The sequence below is a fragment of the Alternaria triticimaculans genome, assembly GCF_023758025.1.
Source record: "Alternaria triticimaculans strain BMP 0046 chromosome Unknown scaffold_2, whole genome shotgun sequence".
Taxonomy (NCBI): domain Eukaryota; kingdom Fungi; phylum Ascomycota; class Dothideomycetes; order Pleosporales; family Pleosporaceae; genus Alternaria; species Alternaria triticimaculans.
The window spans coordinates 1482818-1504457 of record NW_026055959.1 but is presented as its reverse complement, the minus strand read 5'-3'; the positions used below and the strand labels follow the sequence as shown (position 1 = coordinate 1504457).

The 21640-nt window shown below is 53.7% G+C and overlaps 9 protein-coding genes across 9 annotated transcripts; 3 read left to right on the top strand and 6 right to left on the bottom strand.

The window, feature by feature from the left end:
* Window positions 1–1512: 1512 nt before the first annotated feature.
* On the bottom strand, window positions 1513–2196 carry J4E78_002166 (uncharacterized protein; the record flags this gene model as incomplete). Its single annotated transcript, XM_049362814.1, has 1 exon — window positions 1513–2196. The coding sequence occupies one exon, from the start codon at window positions 2194–2196 to the stop codon at window positions 1513–1515; it is 684 nt and encodes a 227-aa protein (XP_049225406.1).
* A 599-nt stretch (window positions 2197–2795) lies between these two features.
* J4E78_002165 (uncharacterized protein) lies at window positions 2796–3311 on the top strand (the record flags this gene model as incomplete). The annotated part of the gene is made up of 2 exons (XM_049362813.1): window positions 2796–2858; window positions 2937–3311. 2 exons carry the CDS (start codon window positions 2796–2798, stop codon window positions 3309–3311), a joined length of 438 nt encoding a protein of 145 aa, XP_049225405.1.
* Window positions 3312–3737: 426 nt separating this feature from the next.
* On the bottom strand, window positions 3738–4417 carry RPS11A (ribosomal 40S subunit protein S11A; the record flags this gene model as incomplete). Its single annotated transcript, XM_049362812.1, has 4 exons — window positions 3738–3964; window positions 4055–4259; window positions 4318–4348; window positions 4401–4417. 4 exons carry the CDS (start codon window positions 4415–4417, stop codon window positions 3738–3740), a joined length of 480 nt encoding a protein of 159 aa, XP_049225404.1.
* Window positions 4418–4674: 257 nt separating this feature from the next.
* Window positions 4675–5753, top strand: J4E78_002163 (uncharacterized protein; the record flags this gene model as incomplete). The annotated part of the gene is made up of 2 exons (XM_049362811.1): window positions 4675–4839; window positions 4893–5753. The coding sequence occupies 2 exons, from the start codon at window positions 4675–4677 to the stop codon at window positions 5751–5753; spliced, it is 1026 nt and encodes a 341-aa protein (XP_049225403.1).
* Window positions 5754–6154: 401 nt separating this feature from the next.
* Window positions 6155–8402, bottom strand: J4E78_002162 (uncharacterized protein; the record flags this gene model as incomplete). The annotated part of the gene is made up of 4 exons (XM_049362810.1): window positions 6155–6247; window positions 6302–7434; window positions 7483–7878; window positions 7931–8402. The coding sequence occupies 4 exons, from the start codon at window positions 8400–8402 to the stop codon at window positions 6155–6157; spliced, it is 2094 nt and encodes a 697-aa protein (XP_049225402.1).
* A 2030-nt stretch (window positions 8403–10432) lies between these two features.
* Window positions 10433–12314, bottom strand: J4E78_002161 (uncharacterized protein; the record flags this gene model as incomplete). Its single annotated transcript, XM_049362809.1, has 3 exons — window positions 10433–10983; window positions 11046–12181; window positions 12229–12314. 3 exons carry the CDS (start codon window positions 12312–12314, stop codon window positions 10433–10435), a joined length of 1773 nt encoding a protein of 590 aa, XP_049225401.1.
* Window positions 12315–14976: 2662 nt separating this feature from the next.
* On the top strand, window positions 14977–16471 carry OLE1_1 (stearoyl-CoA 9-desaturase; the record flags this gene model as incomplete). The annotated part of the gene is made up of 2 exons (XM_049362808.1): window positions 14977–15159; window positions 15212–16471. The coding sequence occupies 2 exons, from the start codon at window positions 14977–14979 to the stop codon at window positions 16469–16471; spliced, it is 1443 nt and encodes a 480-aa protein (XP_049225400.1).
* Window positions 16472–19073: 2602 nt separating this feature from the next.
* On the bottom strand, window positions 19074–19783 carry J4E78_002159 (uncharacterized protein; the record flags this gene model as incomplete). The annotated part of the gene is made up of 4 exons (XM_049362807.1): window positions 19074–19190; window positions 19313–19387; window positions 19492–19602; window positions 19778–19783. The coding sequence occupies 4 exons, from the start codon at window positions 19781–19783 to the stop codon at window positions 19074–19076; spliced, it is 309 nt and encodes a 102-aa protein (XP_049225399.1).
* Window positions 19784–20123: 340 nt separating this feature from the next.
* GAL7 (galactose-1-phosphate uridyl transferase) lies at window positions 20124–21468 on the bottom strand (the record flags this gene model as incomplete). The annotated part of the gene is made up of 4 exons (XM_049362806.1): window positions 20124–20383; window positions 20433–21210; window positions 21265–21316; window positions 21368–21468. The coding sequence occupies 4 exons, from the start codon at window positions 21466–21468 to the stop codon at window positions 20124–20126; spliced, it is 1191 nt and encodes a 396-aa protein (XP_049225398.1).
* Between the last annotated feature and the right edge of the window lie 172 nt (window positions 21469–21640).

Here is a 21640-nt window from a genome sequence, read left to right as displayed (position 1 = left end):
AGAGATATGGGCTACGGAGAAGCCTCAGACCGTATCTGTCTTGCGGTTGAAGCTAATAGTGATGCGGGCTTCGTGACGAAGAGTGTGGGGTATTTAGAACTGATACCATGGTCCGGTGTCGCCTACAGCAAATGACAGGTCTTCGGATGTGAGCGATAACAACGACCAGACCCTGACATGTTCTTGTGATCGTAAAAGCTTATATTCTCCAATCAACGAACCTCGTGGGCCTCCACCACACCCCAGGCACATGAGCCTAGACGCGATGTATCCTTATAATTGCAACCGTGCAGCCAGCTGCACTCATATCTTCTCCACCGGCTCTCCAAGAATCCACGTGCCGTTGCCAGATAATTTACCTGGCCTGGTATAATCCAAAGTTCTCCCATCTCTTACATAAGCCCACCGGAAGTACTCGTTGATTCCACTATCAAGTGGCCTGCGCCACTCAAAAGAAGCTCCACCTAGCCCATCATCGTAGAACGCGCGGTCCCGCTCAACATCATTTACTAAGACACTTATGCCGTCAATTCCGACCGGGTGTGCTTCATACCGAAATGTCGCGACCAGCGCCTCGGTACCAAAATTGACGGTGGCGTCCGCTATCTTGGGAACCACGGAGTTGAACTTCGCATCAGCGCGAAGTGCAGCAGAAGTCTGCAAGACAGAGTCAAAGTCCCAGCGCGCTATTCCATTGACGAAAAGACCCAACAGAATGCCTTGGTACAGTAAAGACGGTCGTGTTTGCAAACTCGTGCCCGGCAGCAACAATATCGCGAGGATGTAGTGGTGGATCCTTAGATTTACGCCTGGGATAGTCAAGCAGACAATGATTCCAAGAATGAAAAGTCCATACAAGCCGAGGTAGCGGAGCAGGCGGCCTTCGAGCCAGAAGAAATATACTTGCCCTACAATGATGACCACCAGCACCAGAACGATGATTGCCAAGGCTAGCTTTGCCCCGGGTTGTTGTTCCAGATCGTGCGAGGTAAGTCGAGATATCGGTATCCAATCAAAAGTATAATTTGAAAGTGCGCCAATCCAGAAACTGGAAAGCCAGAAAAGTGCTTTCTCAAAATGAGCAGTCATCCCAAGTAATGACCTCTTCACGGTAGTGGAGTATATGACAACGGCCACGAACATTGCCGGTAAAAGTCGCTTCGCGAACATGGACAGATGATCCGGAAGAACAGTAGTGTTTCGGGAAGACGCTGACGGTGGGTCGGAAACAAAGCTCACGTGGGCAAAAATAAGGCTGAAGATCGCAAAGAAGATCTTGGGTGACGTGGTGAAGATAGCAAGCGCAGCAGTGACGAGGAGTGAAACAGGAAGCAAGGCTGACCGAGGGTCGGAAGCGGAGTGGAAGCTATCGTCATAGCCCACGGAAAAAGCAAGCGGAAAGTACGAATCGAAAGGCAAGGATTCGATGCCGTGTCGCTTAGTACTGGCGAAACTGTCATGCTCACCAACGAGAGTGATTCGACCAGAGCCTACAAGAATGAAGATAACATGTCAGTATGTCTTACACACAGTTCCTACGGGCAGTTCCTTACCACCTTTCCGGCCATCCACAATGCCAGCATGGATCGCGGATCCGCAGATGAAACTGTCTCCACGGTAAAATCCCGTACCGATGACAAGCGGTCGGTAGTTTACTTCGAGAGGTCCAACAATGTGCGGATTCAAGATCTGCACGTCGCCGCACTTCGCTGGACACCGGAAGGCGAATGAATGGTTGCTGAAAGGGCGGCAATCGATCCCATCGATTCCGCATTCGTTCTTTCGTTTCCAGAGCGTGTCTACGCAATCGAGGTTGATCACGCTATTGCCATCCCCATCGCGGAGCGGTAGTTGTTCAGTGAGAAACCACACAAATATAACAAGCCATAGCAGTAGCACAGCAAAGAGCCAGATGGGTTTATTGAACCCGTGTGCTTCCGTCCATTGGGCCGGATACGCTTGGATGGCTGGGAAGACTGGCTGAATGGACTGGATGCGAGGTGGCTCTGGACCGCGCAAGAAGCGAAGGAAAGTACGTCGGCCACTACGCGCAGGCAACGCGTTGTCTTCGAAGTCCATCTCTTCTCTTGTCAACAGATGTGCTTCTTCGTCCCTGTCAGCGGCTCCAGTAAGAGGGTGGCTCGCGTCATCTTCAACGTCATTGTCGTTCGGACCGCTTTGTAACGAGATGCGCATGGTCAGCTGCAGCAAGTTGAACATGCATGAGAAATGTAGTCATTGACAATAGACATTGTGGTCTGAGATGAAACATGTTGAATGATCAACAGCGCCATTTTCTCAAGGTGCCTTATCGATAACATATCTCACTCAGTCACAGTGCCATCTGGTGTCGGGCACCCTTGTCTTTTGGAGAGAAAGTTGAATGACTTTGCAGTGCATGGTCTTATCTCGCGTCGTTACTGCTTCTGATGACCTCGTTGTATTCAGCTACTGTCACACAGCTGACCTAACATGGGAGGCACGTCGTACACCTTTGGTTAGCCTCTTAGGAACAACCACCTCATCATCACGTCTACGATCATCGCCCTTGCACCAAAAATGTCAGTTACAATCAGACGCTAAAGATATAAGCTGCGTTTCCTGTTATGCTGTTGTAATAGGTCTATGCCATGGGCAGAGGTATGATTCCAGGCATATTTCCGCCACGAGCACAGGCCAAGACCCTTAGATGCCGTTGGTTCTACAGAAGGCCGAACATTTGCCAAATACAACACTCGACGTGCGCACGCGTCGACGACTCTACTCACTGACCAATCAACCAATTGCTCGCCATTATGGATGCGCTACAATCCTATCTCCCTCAAGCGGAAGGGCTACTGCCCAAATGGCTTCTCTTTGTATGTCCTGTTCTCCGGGCTTGCGACTGTCATTTCCATGCAGTCTGTCATCGTAGCATAAACTCATAATTCCCGCAGGTCGCCATAGTCTCCGTCGGCAACAGCCTCCAATGCTACGCCACGCTCTCCTTCACTTCGCGCGTCTACAACCCTACAGCAATTGATCCGCCCCCTACCACGCCGAAACACGTAACCGCTCTCTCGTCGCGCACATTCGGAACATGGACTTTCTTGACGGGCATGGTTCGACTTTACGCGGCATACAACATCAACAATCCGAGCTTCTATCAATTGGCTTTGTGGACTTATGCTATAGCCTGGGGACACTTCATGAGTGAATGGTTTGTGTATGGAACTACAAGATGGGGCAAACCATTGGCTGGACCGGTGATAGTCGCAACTTCAAGTTTGATCTGGATGTGGATGCAGTGGGATTTCTACGTCAAGGCCTAGCGTGGGGGGGGGCTGGGGAGTATTGGGTATCGAAATGGAGGTAGTGATGTAATGTTAATGTGTACAAAGACGTGTTCATTCGGTGTCTCTTCTCACAACTTGAACCAGGGACATGTCATAGTACAGGAAGACGTGATGTTATGCAGACACTAATCGCCAGGGCTCCCAATGCAAACACATGTACCAAGATCCATCACGCTGCAGCATGAACAGCAATGGACTTTTGACCCGCCTCGGGGCTTGTTTGACCACTCGAGGACTTTCATTGATCGTAGCTGAAGAAACATACATGGCCCATGGGACTCCGATACCTCAATCCTTGATGCCGAATTTTGACGACTATATCGAAAGCCGTCACACTCCGCCTCAACCAAGTTTCTTTCCGTTGCTGATCATGAACCGTTACACCATCCTTTTTCTATGCACTTAGAACTTGTTGAACTGCTTAGCAGCCTTTCCCTTTCGGGGGAGGACACGGAGGACGTTGAAGCGGACGGTCTTGGAGAGGGGCCTGCACTGGCCAACGACGACCTGGTCACCGGGCTCGACACGGAAAGCGGGGGAGACGTGTGCGGCGAGGTTCTTGTGGCGCTTCTCGTAACGGGAGTACTTGGGGATGAAGTGAAGGTATTCACGGCGGATGATCAAGGTGCCTGTAATTCGTTAGTTCTTGCTGCCCATTTCTTTCTGATATTCCTGTTGCGGCCTGGTGTACGCGCTCCGAGAATTGGGCTAACACGTACGGTGCATCTTGGTGGACATGACAGTTCCGGTAAGGATACGGCCACGGATGGAGACCATGCCGGTGAATGGGCACTTCTTGTCGATGTAGGTACCCTCAATGGCGGTCTTGGGCGTACGGAAGCCCAGACCAACGTCCTTGTACCATCTCCTGGCGCGGGTGTTCTTGCGGGGTCCGCCGACCTTGTGGTTGAGGAAGATGTGAGGCTATCGCATCGCATTAGTATCGGACGTGCTGGGGGCTCGCGAAATGGGCGTGTAGTACCTGCTTCTGGAAAGCGCGCTCCGACTGGACACTATTTCGCAATCAGTATGTGTCGAGAGTATTCGCAGTATCGCACAACGTACGTGAGTTCGGTCGCCATGGTTGCGGGTCGGGTGGTATTGTCGAGCTTTCGGTGTTGCTCTAGGATCGCAATATTCGATCGCTTGTGTGGAGAAAGGTTCCTCCGGTGCCGAGGGCTAGCGCGACCCTAGTGGCCCAGCCTCGGCAGGGCCCAGAGCGAAGCCGCGAGATTGTCGCGAGGGCTAACGGAGTGTACGAACTTCAATGTTGCAGCCGCTTGCAACTGCTCCTTAGCTTTACCAACCCACTTTCTGGCCCCTCCCATATTTGCTCTCCATGGCAGGCATACTCGAGCCATTCGGTGTTCACATCGACGCAAGCAACTCGTTCGTGCAGGCTGCTGTCTATGGCTTCCTGCTCGTAGGCGTTGCATCTTTCGCAGCACCTGTCATTAGCACCATTCGAGTTCTTCTCAGCTTGTTTGTGCTGCCAGGTAAATCTGTATGCCCCTCCAAACATTCCTGACCCTCTCGGATGTTTCTAACCCCCACCAGCTCAGCACATTCGGACCCCGCGGCACCTGGGCTCTCATAACTGGTGCCTCTGACGGCATTGGCAAAGAGTTCGCCCTCTCCCTCGCAGCCAAGGGTTACAACCTCATCCTCGTCTCGCGTACGCAATCGAAGCTCGACTCCCTCTCCGCCGACATCACGTCCAAGTATGGCCCTAAGATCGCCGTCAAGACGCTGGCTATGGACTTCGCGCAGAACAAAGATGCCGACTACAACAATATGAAGAAGCTCATTGACGGTCTCGACGTCAGCATACTAGTCAACAATGTTGGCTTGAGCCACAGCATCCCAGTACCATTCATCGAGACACCCAAGCAGGAGATGAACGACATCATCATGATCAACTGCATGGCTACTCTTCGTGTCACACAGCTCGTCACCCCCGGCATGGTGTCTCGCAAGCGTGGACTCGTCCTCACCATGGCTTCCTTTGGCGGCTTCTTCCCTACACCCCTTCTCGCGACCTACTCCGGCAGCAAGGCTTTCCTACAACAATGGTCCACCGCGCTGGCTTCCGAACTCGAGCCCCACGGCGTATACGTCCAATGTGTCCAGTCTCACCTCGTCACCACGGCCATGTCCAAGATCCGCAAGACGTCTGCACTCGTTCCGAACCCCAAGCAATTCGTAAACGCTACACTAAGCAAGATTGGAAGGAGTGGAGGTGCACAAGGCGTAGCTTTCACGAGCACACCGTACTGGAGCCACGGACTCATGCACTGGTTCCTTTCGCGCTTCTTGGGTGAGCGCTCGGATACTGTTGTCAAGGTGAACAGGGGCATGCACGAGAGCATCCGGAAGCGTGCCCTGCGAAAGGCCGAGAGGGACGCTAAGAAGCAGTAAGCTATCCGCTTGGTGGACCTGTCTTCTGAACCACATAACGAGTCAACTCGGATCTCAACCACGTGAGACGCTGCGGAGCAGCATGGAAGTGGGTGCTTTCGTCGAGCTCCACTGCACATCGACGCAATGTCTAATTGCGCAAGGGAATACCTTTTTCGCGATCTATCAATATATGTAGAGACAAATTTCGGGGATCAAGATTCACACAGAATAAGCATTTAACTGAAGACCCCTGCGCCGTGCTATAGCAACAAGGATATAACTACATCGCTTTCTCCATACTAAGAGGATATTCCGCCAACTCAATTCATATAGTCATAGGAAAATTGCAACGATGCCAAGCATGTTGTTCAAGGATCACGCGAAGTATCCTTCAACTTTTTGCTTCTGACAAGACGTCTTTAAGAAGACTTGCCGTAGGCCTGGTCAACTTCCTTCTGGTACTGCTTCAAGATACCCTTGCGGTTGAGCTTCTGTGCGGCAGTGGTGAGGCCCTGTTGTAATGTCAGCACTCTGTAGACTTTCTTCCATGTTACATAGGTACTTACGTTCTGTGGTGTCCACTCCTCGTCTGCTAGCACAACACCCTCAATCATCTCGAATCCAGCCAGACCACCCTTTTGGCCAGCCTGCTGCAATTGCTTGAGCACTGCAGAATTGATCTTCTTGTCGTGAACAAGTTCCTCGAGGTGGTCACCCTGGACACCCTCTGCGGCGGCAATCTTCTTTAGTTGCGGTTCGGTGGGCACGATGATCGCGACAGGCTTCTGGCGATCTTCTGCAGCGTAGACGCAGATGTTTGCGACAATGGGTGCGGAGCGGTAGACAGACTCGAGCTTCTCGAGCGCAATGTACTCTCCAGCAAGTGTCTTAACCAAGTTCTTCTTGCGGTCAATGATGCGGACTTCACCGTTGGCGTTGAACTCTCCAACGTCACCAGTCTTGAACCATCCGTCGTCGGTGAAGGCCTCCTTGGTCTCCTCGGGCATGTCCAGGTAACCGTCTACTACACCACCGCCACGGATCCAGATTTCTCCCTGAGGCGGGTTGTTGGTGGAGAAGTAGCCGGCATCCGCGAAGTCGACAAGCTTCATCTCGATTGAAGCAGGCATCTCACCGAGGGCGTGCTCGTTCCAGGCCAAGGGGTCCATAAGCGCACCCATGGCGCAGGTTTCGGTCAGACCGTATCCGCTGATCATGGGTGTAATGGCAATGGAGATGAAGCGCTGCGTCTCCTTTGAGATGGGTCCACCACCGTTCAAGCAGATTCGAAGTCTACCTCCGGTGGCTTCCTTGACCTTGTTGAAGACAATGGCATCGAGAATACCACTACCTGGCAGTCCAGAACCAAGGAGGAAGCCCTTAGCGGCGAACGCTCCCCAGAACATGTTGCTCTTGACAGCGCCTCCCGCCTCAACCTTGTTGACGATGCCCTTCTTGATGGTCTCCCACACCTGCGGTACACCGACCATGACGGTTGGCTTCAGCTCACGGATATCACCAGCGCAGTTGCGCACGGACTGGTCCGAGAGCGTCCTGATGGTTCCGTAGCCCATGGTACCACCCCAGTAGAGCACGGCGTTCTCGAATACGAACTCGAGGATATGCGCGGCGGGGAGGTAGGTGATGAGAACGTCGCCCGGTCCGAGGTACTTGCCTACAATAACATCGACACCAGCAACTGAAAGAGGTCAGTACTTCGTTTAGATGTTCGCAGCAGGAGACTTACTAGCAGCGATGACGTTGCGGTGCTTGATCATGACTCCCTTGGGGGTGCCTGTAGATCCAGACGTGTACATGATGCAGGCCAGATCGTCGGCCTTGGGCGGGATAGGCTCCGCAGGGCTCTCCTCGCCCAACTTGACCAGCTCGTCGAAGCTCATAACCTTCAAGTGCGGGTGCGCCTGGGTAAGGGTATCAATGTCCTTCTGCTTGGGGTCGTTCTTGGTGCAGTATACGACGACCTGGACGTCCTTGGCCTCCTTCATTGGGTTGACGAGCTTGGGTAGCAGCTCAGGGTCGGTGAACATGACCTTTGCGTTGGTCTGAAGCATGGAATGCCTGAGACCCTCTTCTCCCAGCGTGTCGTATGCGGTAACAATGGCCATGGATTGGGAGATGGCACCTGCAAGCATGATGAGTTACTGGTTCTTGTACGGATACACGCGACTGCTTACCGTGTGCGGACGCCAGCCATTGCATGCTCGTGGCGGCGAACAGGTGCAGTCTGTCTTGCGGGTTGAAGCCCAGCGACTTCAAACCCGAGCCTACTGCGAGCGCCATCTTCTCAAACTCGACGAAGCTCTTGTACTTGTACGGGCTGAGCTCGAAGTACTGCCACTTCTTGTCGACTTCCTGCTCCTTGCCATCGACCATCTTCTTGACCTTCTTGGTCTCCTCATGTATGTTGACGATGCGACGCGCACCGACTGCCTTTGCATTGCCGTACTTGGCGGCTGCGTGTCGCAGCACGTCGTACAATGTCTCTACGTTGTCGTGGGGCTTCAGTACCAGACCGTCTTTCGCGGCCAGGTTACGACGCGGCACCGTCTCGCCCTCGATCTTCTCTGCATTCGCAGCTTCGCACGTGTAGGGCCCCGCCCGGTGGTTCTTGGCCTGGGGCATCAGCTTCTTGAGGTCTTGCGGCATCTTGGCGGCTCTGGGGTGGGCGCTGTCCAGAGTGACGACCGTGTGTGATGGGGGTGGGTATGTGTAGGGGTATAGGGCAAAGGGTATCACAAAAAGTGCAAAAAGCAGCGAGAGGGTATATGGAGAGTGTGTCGTCGCCAGCGGGGAACGGCGGATGTGATGAGGTTGGTGTGTTGGGAGCTTATGCGCTTGTTATGCTTTCCCGGTCGCTAAATCGACGACCTGGCTGGGGTGGCCGAGCTTCTTGATGACCTCACTCAGCCACCGCAAGCTCTGGGCACCTGGGGCCAGCCGCTGCTCCACTTCTTTTCTGTCGAACGAGATGCGACTGAAGATCGACAGCGCAGCACACATCGCAAGGTCTGCCAGGTCGTCTCAGCCTCCCGCCGTCGTGTCCTGTCGACGTATTCTTCGCGTTGGAAACCTGCTCGACCTCACGCCGTCGTGAGACGCAGTTGAGTCGGCCTGCAGCTGGCCAAGGAATCCGGAGACTCTTCCAAGACGCGCAGCTGTCTCCTTTTGACGCTTTCGCTCCGTTGCCAACCTTAACGCAGGTGCAAGGATCGAGCGGATAATCGCAGGCCGCTGTCGCCTGAGCGTTGCCAAGATGCGGAGTCTCACAGAGATTCTGGCAACGGGGCCCATCCTGGACCCTGAAGAAGGTGTGTAAAACGCCCTGGAGTACACGAATGTACTCATCGAATCACACCCTCATGCTGGTCCTCGGCTCAACATATTGCTGTGTCGTTGCGATTCGCTCTCACGTACGCCCAATGTGGAACATGTCGCAAGACTGCAAACAAGTCATCATCGATAGGTTACTCATCAAATCACGCAGAAGCCTTCGTTGTCTTTTCGCAAGATATTCCTGCTCGGTCTCTTGGTTTCATCGATGAGCCGGCGGCAACTCTAGATCTCAGCGTGGCGGGCCATGATCTGGTCATTCACCACTCAAGAGGTCTGCTGACTTCCAGTCGTAAAGAAGGGACGACCGGTGCCGGTAAGTAGTTCTGTGTTTGCCATAATTTTCTCCGGGGTCGCGCGTTGCCCCCTACGTTCCCCATTTCAGTTGAATTTGACCTCTCATGCGGGCTCCTACAATAGCATCTCAGCTATAGTGGCCTGGGTTGGCCATACAGGACTAGTAGATAGCCGACCAAATTCATTGCAATGAGCACTATCACGCTCTACATGCCATACTCCGCTCCGCTCCCGCCAACTAACGCCTAAACAGTAGTGTGGAAAGTCACCCCGTTGTTCGCAACATGGATCGCCTCCCCCACAAATTTCCTCTTCACATCCTCTCTTCTCACACCCAGCTCCAGCATCCTCGAGCTCGGCGCAGGCGTATCCGGTATCGTCGCACTCTGCTTAGGTCCCCTAGTCGCAAGCTACACAGCCACCGATCAGGACTATGTGCTTAAACTGCTACGGCAGAATATCGCCGAGAACCTCGATACCGTCATACCGGCAAAAAGAAAGAGTGGGAGAGGAAGTAAGAAACAGCAGGGTCAGATGAAGGGAGAAGAAGGAGGTGGTGGCGATCGCATCACAACACTGCAACTAGATTGGGAGACGGATGCAACTTCTCGTCTCAACCCCGTGGACATGATCTTATCGTGCGATTGTGTCTACAATGAAGCTCTGATCGAGCCGCTCAATACGACATGTGCTGCAATATGTAGGTTGAAGAATGACAAGGATGAACCAACACTTTGTCTTATTGCGCAGCAGCTGCGCAGTCCCGAGGTCTTTGAAACTTGGTTGAAAAGTTTCCATCGGTATTTTCACGTCTGGCAGGTGCCTGATAGGATGCTGGGTGAGGGATTGAGAGAGGGCAGTGGTTTTGTGGTGCATATCGGTGTCGTAAGATGACTACTACCATCTTGGGCTGCAGCACAAGGGTGGCAATTGGTGAGAAGGAAGAAGTGACTTCGTAATGTAAAATATAAGAAGACTATAACGCCGAGACATTCATCCAGTGTGAAATTCGCTTTTCGTAAAACTCAAAACCATGCATCAAACTGCGCTCAAGCAGCCTTGCTAGGCTCAATATCCGAACTTGGTCGTCCCTCAACATCAGTGGCTCCCTTCTTGACCCTGGCCCACTCTTCCTTGTCCGCTGGCTCGTCGACTTCATTCGCAGTCAACTCCGGTGTCTCTTCGTCCTCAATCTCCTCTGGTAGGACAAGGTTAAGTACGACGTTGATGAAAGCAACAACAGCGAAACCTGTCTCGAGGATTAGGATGATAGCGTTGTAGAAGCCCTGAAGTGCGTGGTTCGGTCCATCGTAAGTGAAGACGTGATCAAACCAGTCTGGGACCATGGTAGCGCCAAAGCCCAGGGTGAATCCTGCAGTGAGGATAAAACGGTTGCGGCGAGTGAAAGACATCGTGCTGATGATTCTGATACCGCTAACAGCGACGGCGCTGAAGAGGAAGGTTGTCATTCCACCGAGAACTGCTGAGGGAATGGCAACAAGGGCCGCCGCAAACTTGGCGAAGATGCCCATGATAATGAGCCAGAAGCAGCAAGCGTAGCCGGCCTTTCGGTTCGCACAGCGCGTCAGAGCAATGACACCTAAAGAGAGGGGTACGAAGTCAGTACTTGTCTCACATGCAGTTCGTACATCGGGGTCTTACCGTTATTCTGGGCGAAGGTGGACATGGGAGTGATGGTGCACAGAGCTGCAATCATGCCGTTCAAGCCATCTGCGAGGACACCACCTTGAATTCGGGAATCGAACATCTCGCCGTCGACTTCAAGGCGCGAAACATCGCAGGTAGCGGTGATATCACCAATGGCCTCCATAGCGACGACCATGTAGACTGCTAACAGAGGGAGCACTATTGGTCCGTATACAGAGAGCTTGAATGTGTGGACCCAGATAAAGGATACAGCCGGTGCGGCATCGATGGTGGACTTGTCAAAGTAGCCTGTTGCGCCTGCGATGATGCATCCGACCAGGAGTCCAACGACGACAGCGGTAGACTTCATGATAGGCGCGCCAAAACGCTCGCAGATGATGATGGTGATGAAGACACTGAAACCGAGACCGATGAACTCAGCGCTACCCCAGGGAAGAGGACGCGGTGCATTGATGTTGGGGCACAGCTGAAATAGTCCAGTTTCGGGACGAGATTGGCAATCACCCGAGCCACCAGCCCAGTTTTGAAGTCCAGTTTCGATGAGATGAACGCCAATGAGCAGTACAGTTGGACCGGTGACCAGGGGCGGGAAGACCTTTTTAAGGATACGCGGACTGGTGAAGGACATGCCGATTTCGAGCAAAGCGCATACAGCGCACGTACCGAGGATAGCTCCGTAGCCGTCCGGGCAAGGGAGTCTTGTGCCATCCGCAGCAGTCGGGCAAAATCCGGTCGCGTACATCTGGCTGAGGGCACCGGTCGCCACGGGAATAGTCGCAAAAGAAGTTCCGACGACAGAGATCAGGCCGGTTCCGATGTAGTACGGGGTTTTCCAGATATGGAAGCGCGTGATCTGAATCGAGGACAGGATTCCGCAAACTACGAGCGAGGTGGAGACGAGGTAGCGTTGCTCTTCCGAACTGAGATTTGCGGCGTTTGAAAGGATGATGGGCGGTGTTATGACACCTGCTAACATGGCGAGTGCGTGTTGAAATCCGAGGAGAAGAGCTAGTAGCACTGGCATACGGTCATGGAGACCGAAGAAGGGTGCAGCTCTTCGCTCCTTCTTCATGAATGGCAGGTTTGGTCGGAACAGAAAGGCGTAGTCATAAGTACCAACCAGACCATCTCTGTTGAGTATGTTAGATGAGATTTTGATTGTGACAAAAGATCATACTTGGTTGTAAAGGCCTTCATGGCGCGTCTTGCTTGCTCTCCAAAGCTTCGCTTTGGCGTATGGTCGGGACCGATCCTGTCTGCCATGGCTGCTTAGAGACTCTGCAATCCAGATGCGTGTCCGAACAGAAGCAGAGATGTCGAGATTGAGCCGGATCTTTGTATTCGGCCGTTCAACCTCCGATAAGGAAGATCCTGATAAGATTGGCGAGGTGGCTGAAGATACCCAGTTGTACGGCCAGTCGCAGGATCAGACGTGCCTCTTGGTCGACTAAGGGCTGTCGCGTGCAGTGTAGCGCGCTACCGATGACAGGCTCTCGAAATGCTCGGATGGTAGTCTTGGAGTTCGATATGCGGGGAAGTGACGTGAAGATGGCGAACCTTAGTTCGAGTAGGAACGTTAGTCGCTGTGCAGTAGAGTGACGGCGTGAACCCAACGAGCTACTTGCTCATCTATATAGAACATGTGGAGAAGGAGTATTATCTCCTGCACCAACCTTAACGATACACAATTGTTCCTCCACAACGTCCTAGCCCCGAATCCAAGGCCACTCACGGACCGCCAAAGATTGGAGCTGGCCGAAGATAGTCGTGAGCCGCCGCGAATAATTACCCTTCTCCACGGCAGATTCGTCGCTACGGCGCGCATTTCGCAGTGGCAGAGGGGCGACACCCGCGTATGTGCTAAAACGATCGCCTGTACTGATAGGTAGGAAAACGGTGATTGGCTGTTGGGCGAATGTGTCCACTTGGCGGGCGGACCACTCCGACGATAGAGGATGGGAGATATTGCAGGAGAGGCCTCCCACACTGTACTGGAGGAATGTGCATCTAGATCTGAGTCCGATTGCTGTCAGAAGATCCTGTTCGCCGGTTACCGATGCAGCGGTGCTGAGCGCGTCCATGCTGGGCGACTTGGTGTTCTGGTTGGCAGCAGCCGGTGATCGGAGCCTCGCTGAGACCAAGAGAGACTGCGCAGAACTACCTTGATTCCCTCACAGCCTTCCCACATCTCCAGCAACTATGTACAATGTCGCGTGTAGGTCTATGTACCTACCTGTGTAGAGAAGGTGAGTACGCTCTCGGTACTCTCTAGCTTTTGTAAGTTTCAGTAGTTGGTCTTTGGCTGATCGTGTTTCCGTTGCTGATGATAGAACATGGGCACACACGGCTACATAGCAAAACATGTACTGTGCTGGCGTGGTAGGATGTAGACATCAATGAAGGAGCAGTCATCCCATCAACGAAACGCAGCGCAAGTTCTGCCACCGACTGCGCCTTGGCAAGGGTCAACGAGGGCTACGCAGCCAGGGTGCCGCAACCAGCTTTTGCAAGAATGGCTCGTCATAGCTTGAGCGCACGCCAGCAGTTTGCCTTCAGCCCTACCCGTTAGGACGTTGGGACGACCGTTGACCTTGTGGCATGAGAATGAGACGACACGGAGAGGGCAGCGGGTGTGACGCAACAGATTCCGGGAGCCGAGGTGAGCAAACGCACGTTGATTCGTAGGCTGTTGCATGCTATCGACGTCGCGATGGTGGGCGCGCGTCTTGACTGATATGGACGTGTGTCTGTATGGGCTGGAGACAGGCAGAGCAGGTGTTGAGGAGGGCCGTTTCCCAATCGAGCAGAGCTTGCGATGGCGCACCAGCACCCAGCACCCGAGCTTGGAGCGTGCCGGGGAATTTGCGCCAGCGGAAGAAGACCCTTCACGGTTTCCACAACGTTGTGAAGCACTGACGATTTTCTCCAAGCACAAGCGCCATCGAAAAAGTCATGGACGTCTGAGACCCACTGGGCATCCAAGCCGAGCACTTTGCCACTGCGTGAAACATGTCGTCGCAGCCTACGTAAGGCTGCAGAAGACTTGGGTAGGGCGGATGCAGAGCGATATCAACAGTTTCCCAACGAACGTGGTGTCGCGTCTGCATCCGGCTCACGCTTCGTCGACTGCAGGCGTGGCCCAGCGGGGCATCAAGCGGAGAGGACAGCTAGCGAGCTAGCGATGACGAGACGTGTGGCCTCACCACGGCGTGAGGTTCTATGCCCGCCTGGGCAGTGAGGCATCCTTCTCGCCGGCTCGCGCTGCCGGTCGTCTGCACCAGACCGCTCTTTGCGATCGTCTTCGCGACGTCGCGGCTAGAAGCAGCAGCCGGGCCATGTGTAGGAAATAGGGCCGCCGCGTGTGGGATTAATCAGAATCTGGGGAAGGTGGCGGCCTGGGATTGCTGGATATTCTGCACGTCTGCGCGCGCACCGCCACCCAGCGACTGTCTCGATGCCGAGATCAGCACGACGTGCCAGTTAGGCCCGAAATTTTCTCGCGCTGTTGCAGCCAGCGCCGTCCCTCGTCCTGTGCGGGACCCTGAGACAGCGGTTAGTGCGGCGCGCTAGGCTGGCTATGACCAAAGTTGCGGCGATTGCTGGATCTCGAGCGACAATGCAAGGTCCCAGTCTTTCGCTTACACGCCCGCAGAGTGTTGGGATTCAAGACTGTCCCGCCGCCTTATTAACACGCTCGGCCGCCCGCTGTCTCTGCCTCCCCTCATCCTCCCTCCACTGCTCCTTCCCTCACATCTTCTACCCCGTCATTCACTTGATCGTGGTGAAGCTTTCCATCGTTGCTGGAGCTTTGTACTCACGCCGGAGGCTGACCGGAGCTCAACTTTTTTGAGCCGCTAGTTGCTTCCCGTCGAATTTCTTCGACCGCCCTCGCTTTACCTACAACCACCCTACCCACCTCCTCACCATGCCTTCCCACCAGCCTACCGCCGGCATGATGGCCGTCGACCCCGAATACGTCAAGCAGCCGTCTCCCATGGCGAGCACCTCGGAGCCGAACCGCAATCCCAAGTACGACCCTAAGAAGCCACACATCACCGAAACACCCATCACCAAGGCCAACTGGTACAAGCACGTCAACTGGCTCAACGTAAGTTTGCTCTTGCCCCCCAAATCAGAGCCATTGGCTAACACGGGATCAGGTCACCTTCATCATCGGCATCCCCCTCGCCGGTTGCGTCGCGGCTTTCTGGACCCCTCTCAAATGGCAGACCGCCCTCTGGGCCGTCGTGTACTACTTCTGGACTGGTCTCGGCATCACCGCCGGCTACCATCGTCTCTGGGCACACAAGTCCTACAACGCCTCCCTCCCACTGAGCGTCTTCCTCGCCCTCGTTGGCGGCGGTGCTGTTGAGGGCTCCATCCGCTGGTGGAGCCGCGACCACCGTGCCCATCACCGCTACACCGACACCAACAAGGACCCCTACAGCGTCCGCAAGGGTCTTCTCTACAGCCATCTTGGCTGGATGGTCATGAAGCAGAACCCCAAGCGCATCGGCCGCACCGACATCACCGACTTGAACGAGGACCCCGTCGTCGTTTGGCAGCACAAGCACTACATCAAGGTCGTCATCTTCATGGGTTTGATCTTCCCTTCGGCTGTCGCTGGTCTCCTCTGGAACGACTGGAAGGGTGGCTTCATCTACGCCGGTATCCTCCGCATTTTCTTCGTCCAGCAGGCTACCTTCTGCGTCAACTCCCTTGCCCACTGGCTCGGCGACCAGCCCTTCGACGACCGCAACAGCCCCAGGGACCACGTCATCACCGCCCTTGTCACTCTCGGTGAGGGCTACCACAACTTCCACCACGAGTTCCCCTCCGACTACCGTAACGCTATCGAGTGGCACCAGTACGACCCCACCAAGTGGTCCATCTGGCTGTGGAGCAAGCTCGGCCTCGCCTCCAACCTCAAGCAGTTCCGTGCCAACGAGATCGAGAAGGGTCGCGTCCAGCAGCTACAGAAGAAGATTGACCAGAAGCGCGCCAAGCTCGACTGGGGTGTTCCTCTTGAGCAGCTTCCCGTCATCGAGTGGGACGACTACGTTGAGCAGGCTAAGAACGGTCGCGGTCTGATCGCTGTCGCCGGTGTTGTCCACGACGTCACCGACTTCATCAACGAGCACCCCGGTGGCAAGACCCTCATCAAGAGCGGCATCGGCAAGGACGCTACCGCCATGTTCAACGGTGGTGTCTACTTCCACTCCAACGCCGCCCACAACCTGCTCTCTACAATGAGGGTGGGTGTCATCCGCGGTGGATGCGAGGTTGAGATCTGGAAGCGTGCCCAGAAGGAGAACAAGGAGGTCAACATCGTCAAGGACGAACAAGGCAACCCAATAATCCGGGCGGGTAACCAAGTTACCAAGGTCGCACAACCTATGCTCAGCGCCAGCGCGGCCTAGAGTATTCTTCATTTCCATTTAGCGATGCCCGGCGTTTGGGATGCCTTTTCGTTTTGTGTAGGCATAATTATGTTTTCATTTCACAGCGTTCGCTAGCAAGCATCATGGAGACGATGCTCAAACACTATTAGACGGCGTATGTTTGTAGCCTTTGATGAGCACAAGCTTTGAAAAGTGAGCTTTACGGTCTAAATCAAGAATGATATCCATTTACACTTCACATTCCATCATTTGCTGTCGTGACTGCTCTTTTGTAATGTCTGATCGTTATCGATGTTTCCTTATACCACAGCTATGTGTTCTTTCCTGATCTATTTGACACCAGTGACTGCCTGCTATGGTCAAGTGGACCGTGCCTCCGCCGTGTCAACAAGATGCAACGCGATTCCTGACACCCAACTCTACACAGCGCCGAGCTACGATTGATCGCGACTGCATTGCCGTCATCGCGCCGTGACCGTAATGGCGTCCCAACAACCTAGCGATGCCCCGCCATCAAAACGCCGCAAGCTTGATGACGACTCCCCGAGCAGAGAAGTCACGAAGTCCGACCATCATGCAGGACTCAACAAGCCAATCAGCCCACCATTACCGCGGCGCAAAAGCCCCGAGCCACCGTCATTTACGCCGACTTGGAGTTTCGATGGAGTACCGAAACCAGCATTGGCGTCGGGACCAGCCAAACCAGCTACACCACATCATGATAGCGACAGGACCGGGGAACCACGATATTGCCCTTCGCCAATACAGCTGACGAAAATCGAGAAGCTGCCGGCACATCAGAATGTCGATGCTGTGTGCTTGTCGGACTTGCTCGGTGATCCGTTGATTAAGGAATGCTGGAACTTTAACTTTCTGTTCGATTTAGACTTTGTCATGTAAGTCCCGTAGCTATCGCCGAGACTAAACGCAGCTCCCGGCTCGAGTCCTGATGCTAACCATATTCAGGCAGCACTTCGACAGCGATGTGAGAGACATGATCAAAGTCAAGATCGTGCATGGTTTCTGGAAGCGGGATGATGGTAATAGGATCGCCCTACTCGTGAATACTCTTGCCCGCACAGTGTTGATAGGAGTTGACAATGATCCAGGAAACAGCGGAGCGGTATCCGAATATCGAGCTTCTGAGCGCCTACATTCCGGATCCGTTCGGAACTCACCACACGAAGATGCTTATCCTCTTTCGCCATGATGACACTGCACAAATCATTATCCATACAGCTAATATGATTTATCGCGACTGGGCCAACATGACTCAAGCAGTATGGAAGTCGCCTTTGTTACCTGTTTTGGTTCAAGCAACGCCATCCCAGCCAGACTCTCCTCAAGTTCACCCTATTGGGAGCGGCGAGCGCTTCAAAGTTGATATCCTCCGATATTTGAGTGCATACGAGAAACGATTGAGAGGACTGACTACGCAACTTCGGGACTATGATTTCTCAAGTATCAGAGCCGCGTTCATTGGAAGTGCACCATCACGACAGAAGCCCGCTGCAGTTAGCCCTTCGGTAACCTCCTTTGGGTGGCTAGGATTGAGGGAGGTGCTTTCTAGTGTTCCTGTTACAGGATCCAGAGACTCTGTGCGCCCTCATATCGTGACGCAAATCTCCTCTATAGCGACACTGGGTGCGGCGCCCACATGGCTCTCGAACTTCCAGTCAGTGCTTGCATCCCATTCGGCAACAGCGGTAGCCAACTCCGGTGAACAGTCACCCTCCTCGACGCAAGCCTCATCTTTCTTCGCCAAACGTGAGTCCAACGTAGGAAAGTCGCGAACTCCTAAGTACAGTGTCATCTTCCCAACTCCAGAGGAAATCCGGGGTTCTCTTGACGGCTACGCATCTGGTGGGTCAATTCATTGGAAACTTCAATCAGCGCAGCAGCAGAAACAACTGGAGTATATGCATCCGATGCTATGCCACTGGAGTCACGCGTCTTCTTCGTCCTCGAATGGTCCAGCAAGACAGGAAGCGCATCGTGGCTCTGCGGCGCCACATATCAAAACATACATACGTTTCAGTGACGAAGAGCACAAGACTATCGACTGGGCAATGGTGACGAGCGCAAACCTGAGCAAGCAAGCGTGGGGCGATGTGGTGAACAAGAAGGATGAGATCTGGATACAGTCGTGGGAGGTAGGGGTTGTTGTCTGGCCTGCTTTGTGTGCTCAGACACAGGAGGAAGTCATCATGGTTCCTGTTTTTGGGGAGGATATGCCTGGTCCTGAGAGTCTCAATGCTCTTGATGATAGTAGCAGCGGAACGGCAGCTGAAGAGAAGAAGACGACAGTCGTGGGTTGCCGCATGGCATACGACTTACCACTTCGTTCTTATACGGCTGATGAGAGGCCTTGGTGTGCTACTATGCAATACATGGAGCCAGACAGAGAGGGGCACGCCTGGGCCGGCTATGGACGTTGAGCTTCGGTACTCAGATTCCGTACCGAGCGCATGCAGGCCCTTGCATTTCCGAAGCACATGTACTACACATATGTCGATGAGGCACTTCTTATCGTTGATCCTTATAACAATATATAGGCGATGGTATAACCATAGCAATACTTAAATCGCACATGAGTCTTGCCTTGATGATCCACCCGCACTTAGTTGTCGTGCTTGGCCAACAGCTGCTCGCCCAACTCGACGTACTTGTCCTCGGCCTCCTTTTGGGTGGTACCGGCGTCAACAACCTCCTTCCACTTGTTGTACTTGGCCTTGCCCTAATCATATTATCAGTTATTGTCCTCGTACGTTTGTTGGGATTGGACCGGTATGTATGGCTGGCAGGCGGTACGTCGTGAAGGAGGATACGAAGGTATAGGAAAGGTATGCAGAAACGTACAGCAAGATCGAACATGCCAGGCTTCTTGGCCTCGCTGAAGTCCTTGCCCTCTGCTACCTTGGCGTACGCGTACAACTAGAATTCACAACCGACTGTCAGCATCTGGACTTCGTGTGGTATATAGCGGATATACGAGAAGGGGAGAGAGTGCGGGGGAGGGTAAACAAGAAAACGCGTACGTGTAGCTGCTCATCGTTGCTAGGTCCCTGCTTTCCAGCGGCCTTGAGCTTCTCGCCCATGGCGCTGACCTTTTTGTAGGTCTCGGTGTACTTGGCTCCAGGCATATTGGTCTAGAGTCCTGCTGTTAGCTTCTTGTCTATTACTCCTGTGTCCAGACCGTAGGGTAATCTTACGGTGGTAGATGTGTTTAGGGAGGTAGGTGGTGGTGATTGTTTGTCGGTGAACTAGTTGAAGGAGAGCTTGCTGCCGAGTGGTAGTAGCGCGGGGTCGAGATCAGGTTCGCACGATCATGGTGGGGCAGGGCAGCATCCGCGGCATGACGTTTTTAGCGGGACACAGCACATGGTACGGTTGCTCACGAGGCCATATGCACAGTATGTGATACAGTTGAGATTGAACGTGTATTCGAGAAAAGATAATGTAATGCACTGTTATGCCTGCCAACGCCGCTGCAGCACTCCGCTTTATGCAACTCTCTACCTTTATCGTGTATCGTGTGTCGTCTTCTTGGGTATCTACTCTCCCATCCCCAATAGCTCGTGCACTTAGCATGTGACCAACCAGGCTCACAGTGTGTCGAATGGTCTATGTGCATGTGAAAGCAAAATTGAATAATAAACGCGCCGGGATCTTAGTGATCCCCGTTTACGCCGTTGGTGTCTGGCGAAGATGCAAGGTTCTTGCGGTAAAGCTCACCGTCGCACGCCCTAAGACGCTCTGCAGCCTGCTCTGGGGTGATGTCGCGCTGAGGCTCGGCCATCATCTCGTAGCCAACCTGGAACTTGCGAACGGTGGCGCTTCGCAGTAGTGGGGGGTAGAAGTGAATGTGGAAATGACTGGACTCAATCTCGTCGGCTGTGCCAGTAAGGGGAGCCTGATGAAGACCCATGCCTTCAACCTCGTTAGCCATGTCTCTCTATTATGACTGTTTTGGACTTACTGTAGGGGAACTGGGTCTCGAACAGGTTGTCGTAGCGCCTCGTAATTTCCGCTATGCACTCAGCCAACTCCGCTCGCTCCTCCTTAGAGAAGTCTACCAGCGAGCGCTTGTGTTGCTTAGGAACAATCATGATCTCGAACGGCCAGACTGCCCAGTAAGGTACACCAGCCCAGAAACTCGCGTTTTCATACACAGTGCGGGTCTTTTGTGTTGACTCCAGCTCTGCATAATCGACGAGCATATGAGCGCCTCCATTCTCTTTGCGATATTTGCTCAACTGCACCAGCTCCAAGGCGGGCTCTTCCGGTAGGGATGTGGTCGTCCAGACCTGGCCGTGTGGGTGGGGATTTGAGCAGCCCATGGCCGAGCCTTTGTTCTCAAAGATCTGCATATACCGATACTGAGCATTTGGAACTGCGAGAGTGCCTTGTGATAGTGGTGGTATAGTAGTGGCAGACGCAAGCTTGGCTAGAGGCGACTTTGGGTCCAGATGTGCAACGTAAATGTTCGTCCAGGTCTCTATTATGGGGACGATCTCCGCCGGCGACATGTCGGCAAGAGTGAGGTTGTGAGACGGAGAGAAGCAAATGACATAGCACTTTCCAGTGACGGCCTCGGCACGGAGTAATCTAGAAGCGAGAGATCCGTCCTTGTTGTCAGGGTTGTACTCTTGCTGCTCTTCCATAACGGCACTGTAGTCGTTGACGAAGACAAAAGTGTTGTCGAACTTGGGGTTGTGCTCGCCATTTGCCCGCGTGTTTGAAGGGCATAGATAACACTGGGGTTGATTAATTTCGGAATGTTATTAGACATGGTCCGGGCGAAGGGATACCTTTGGATCATAGTCTGGGAGGGTTGTCTTGGACGGCGACTCTTGCATGCCTCTGTGGGTTTTCAGTAAGTCGTCCCGTGAGCAGTATCACTGATATGCTTACTGCCATGGTCGCTTGGTGCGGTGGGGAGAGACTAGTATCCAGCTTCCTCGCAGGAGGTTGAAGCGCCTGTGGGAGATGTCGTTCAAAACGGGGTCCGTCATGATGGCCGAAATGTGCGTGGAGTGTGTCTAGGGCGGACGATGGTGGTTAGGTGTATATATACCGCGTGCGAAATACGGCGAAACGGCCGCAGGGGCAGTATGCATGGCCGCGAGCTAGACGGTGGGAGTGACGCCCGGCCAGTGAAGGGCTGCGCGCTAAGCCGCTCAAGCT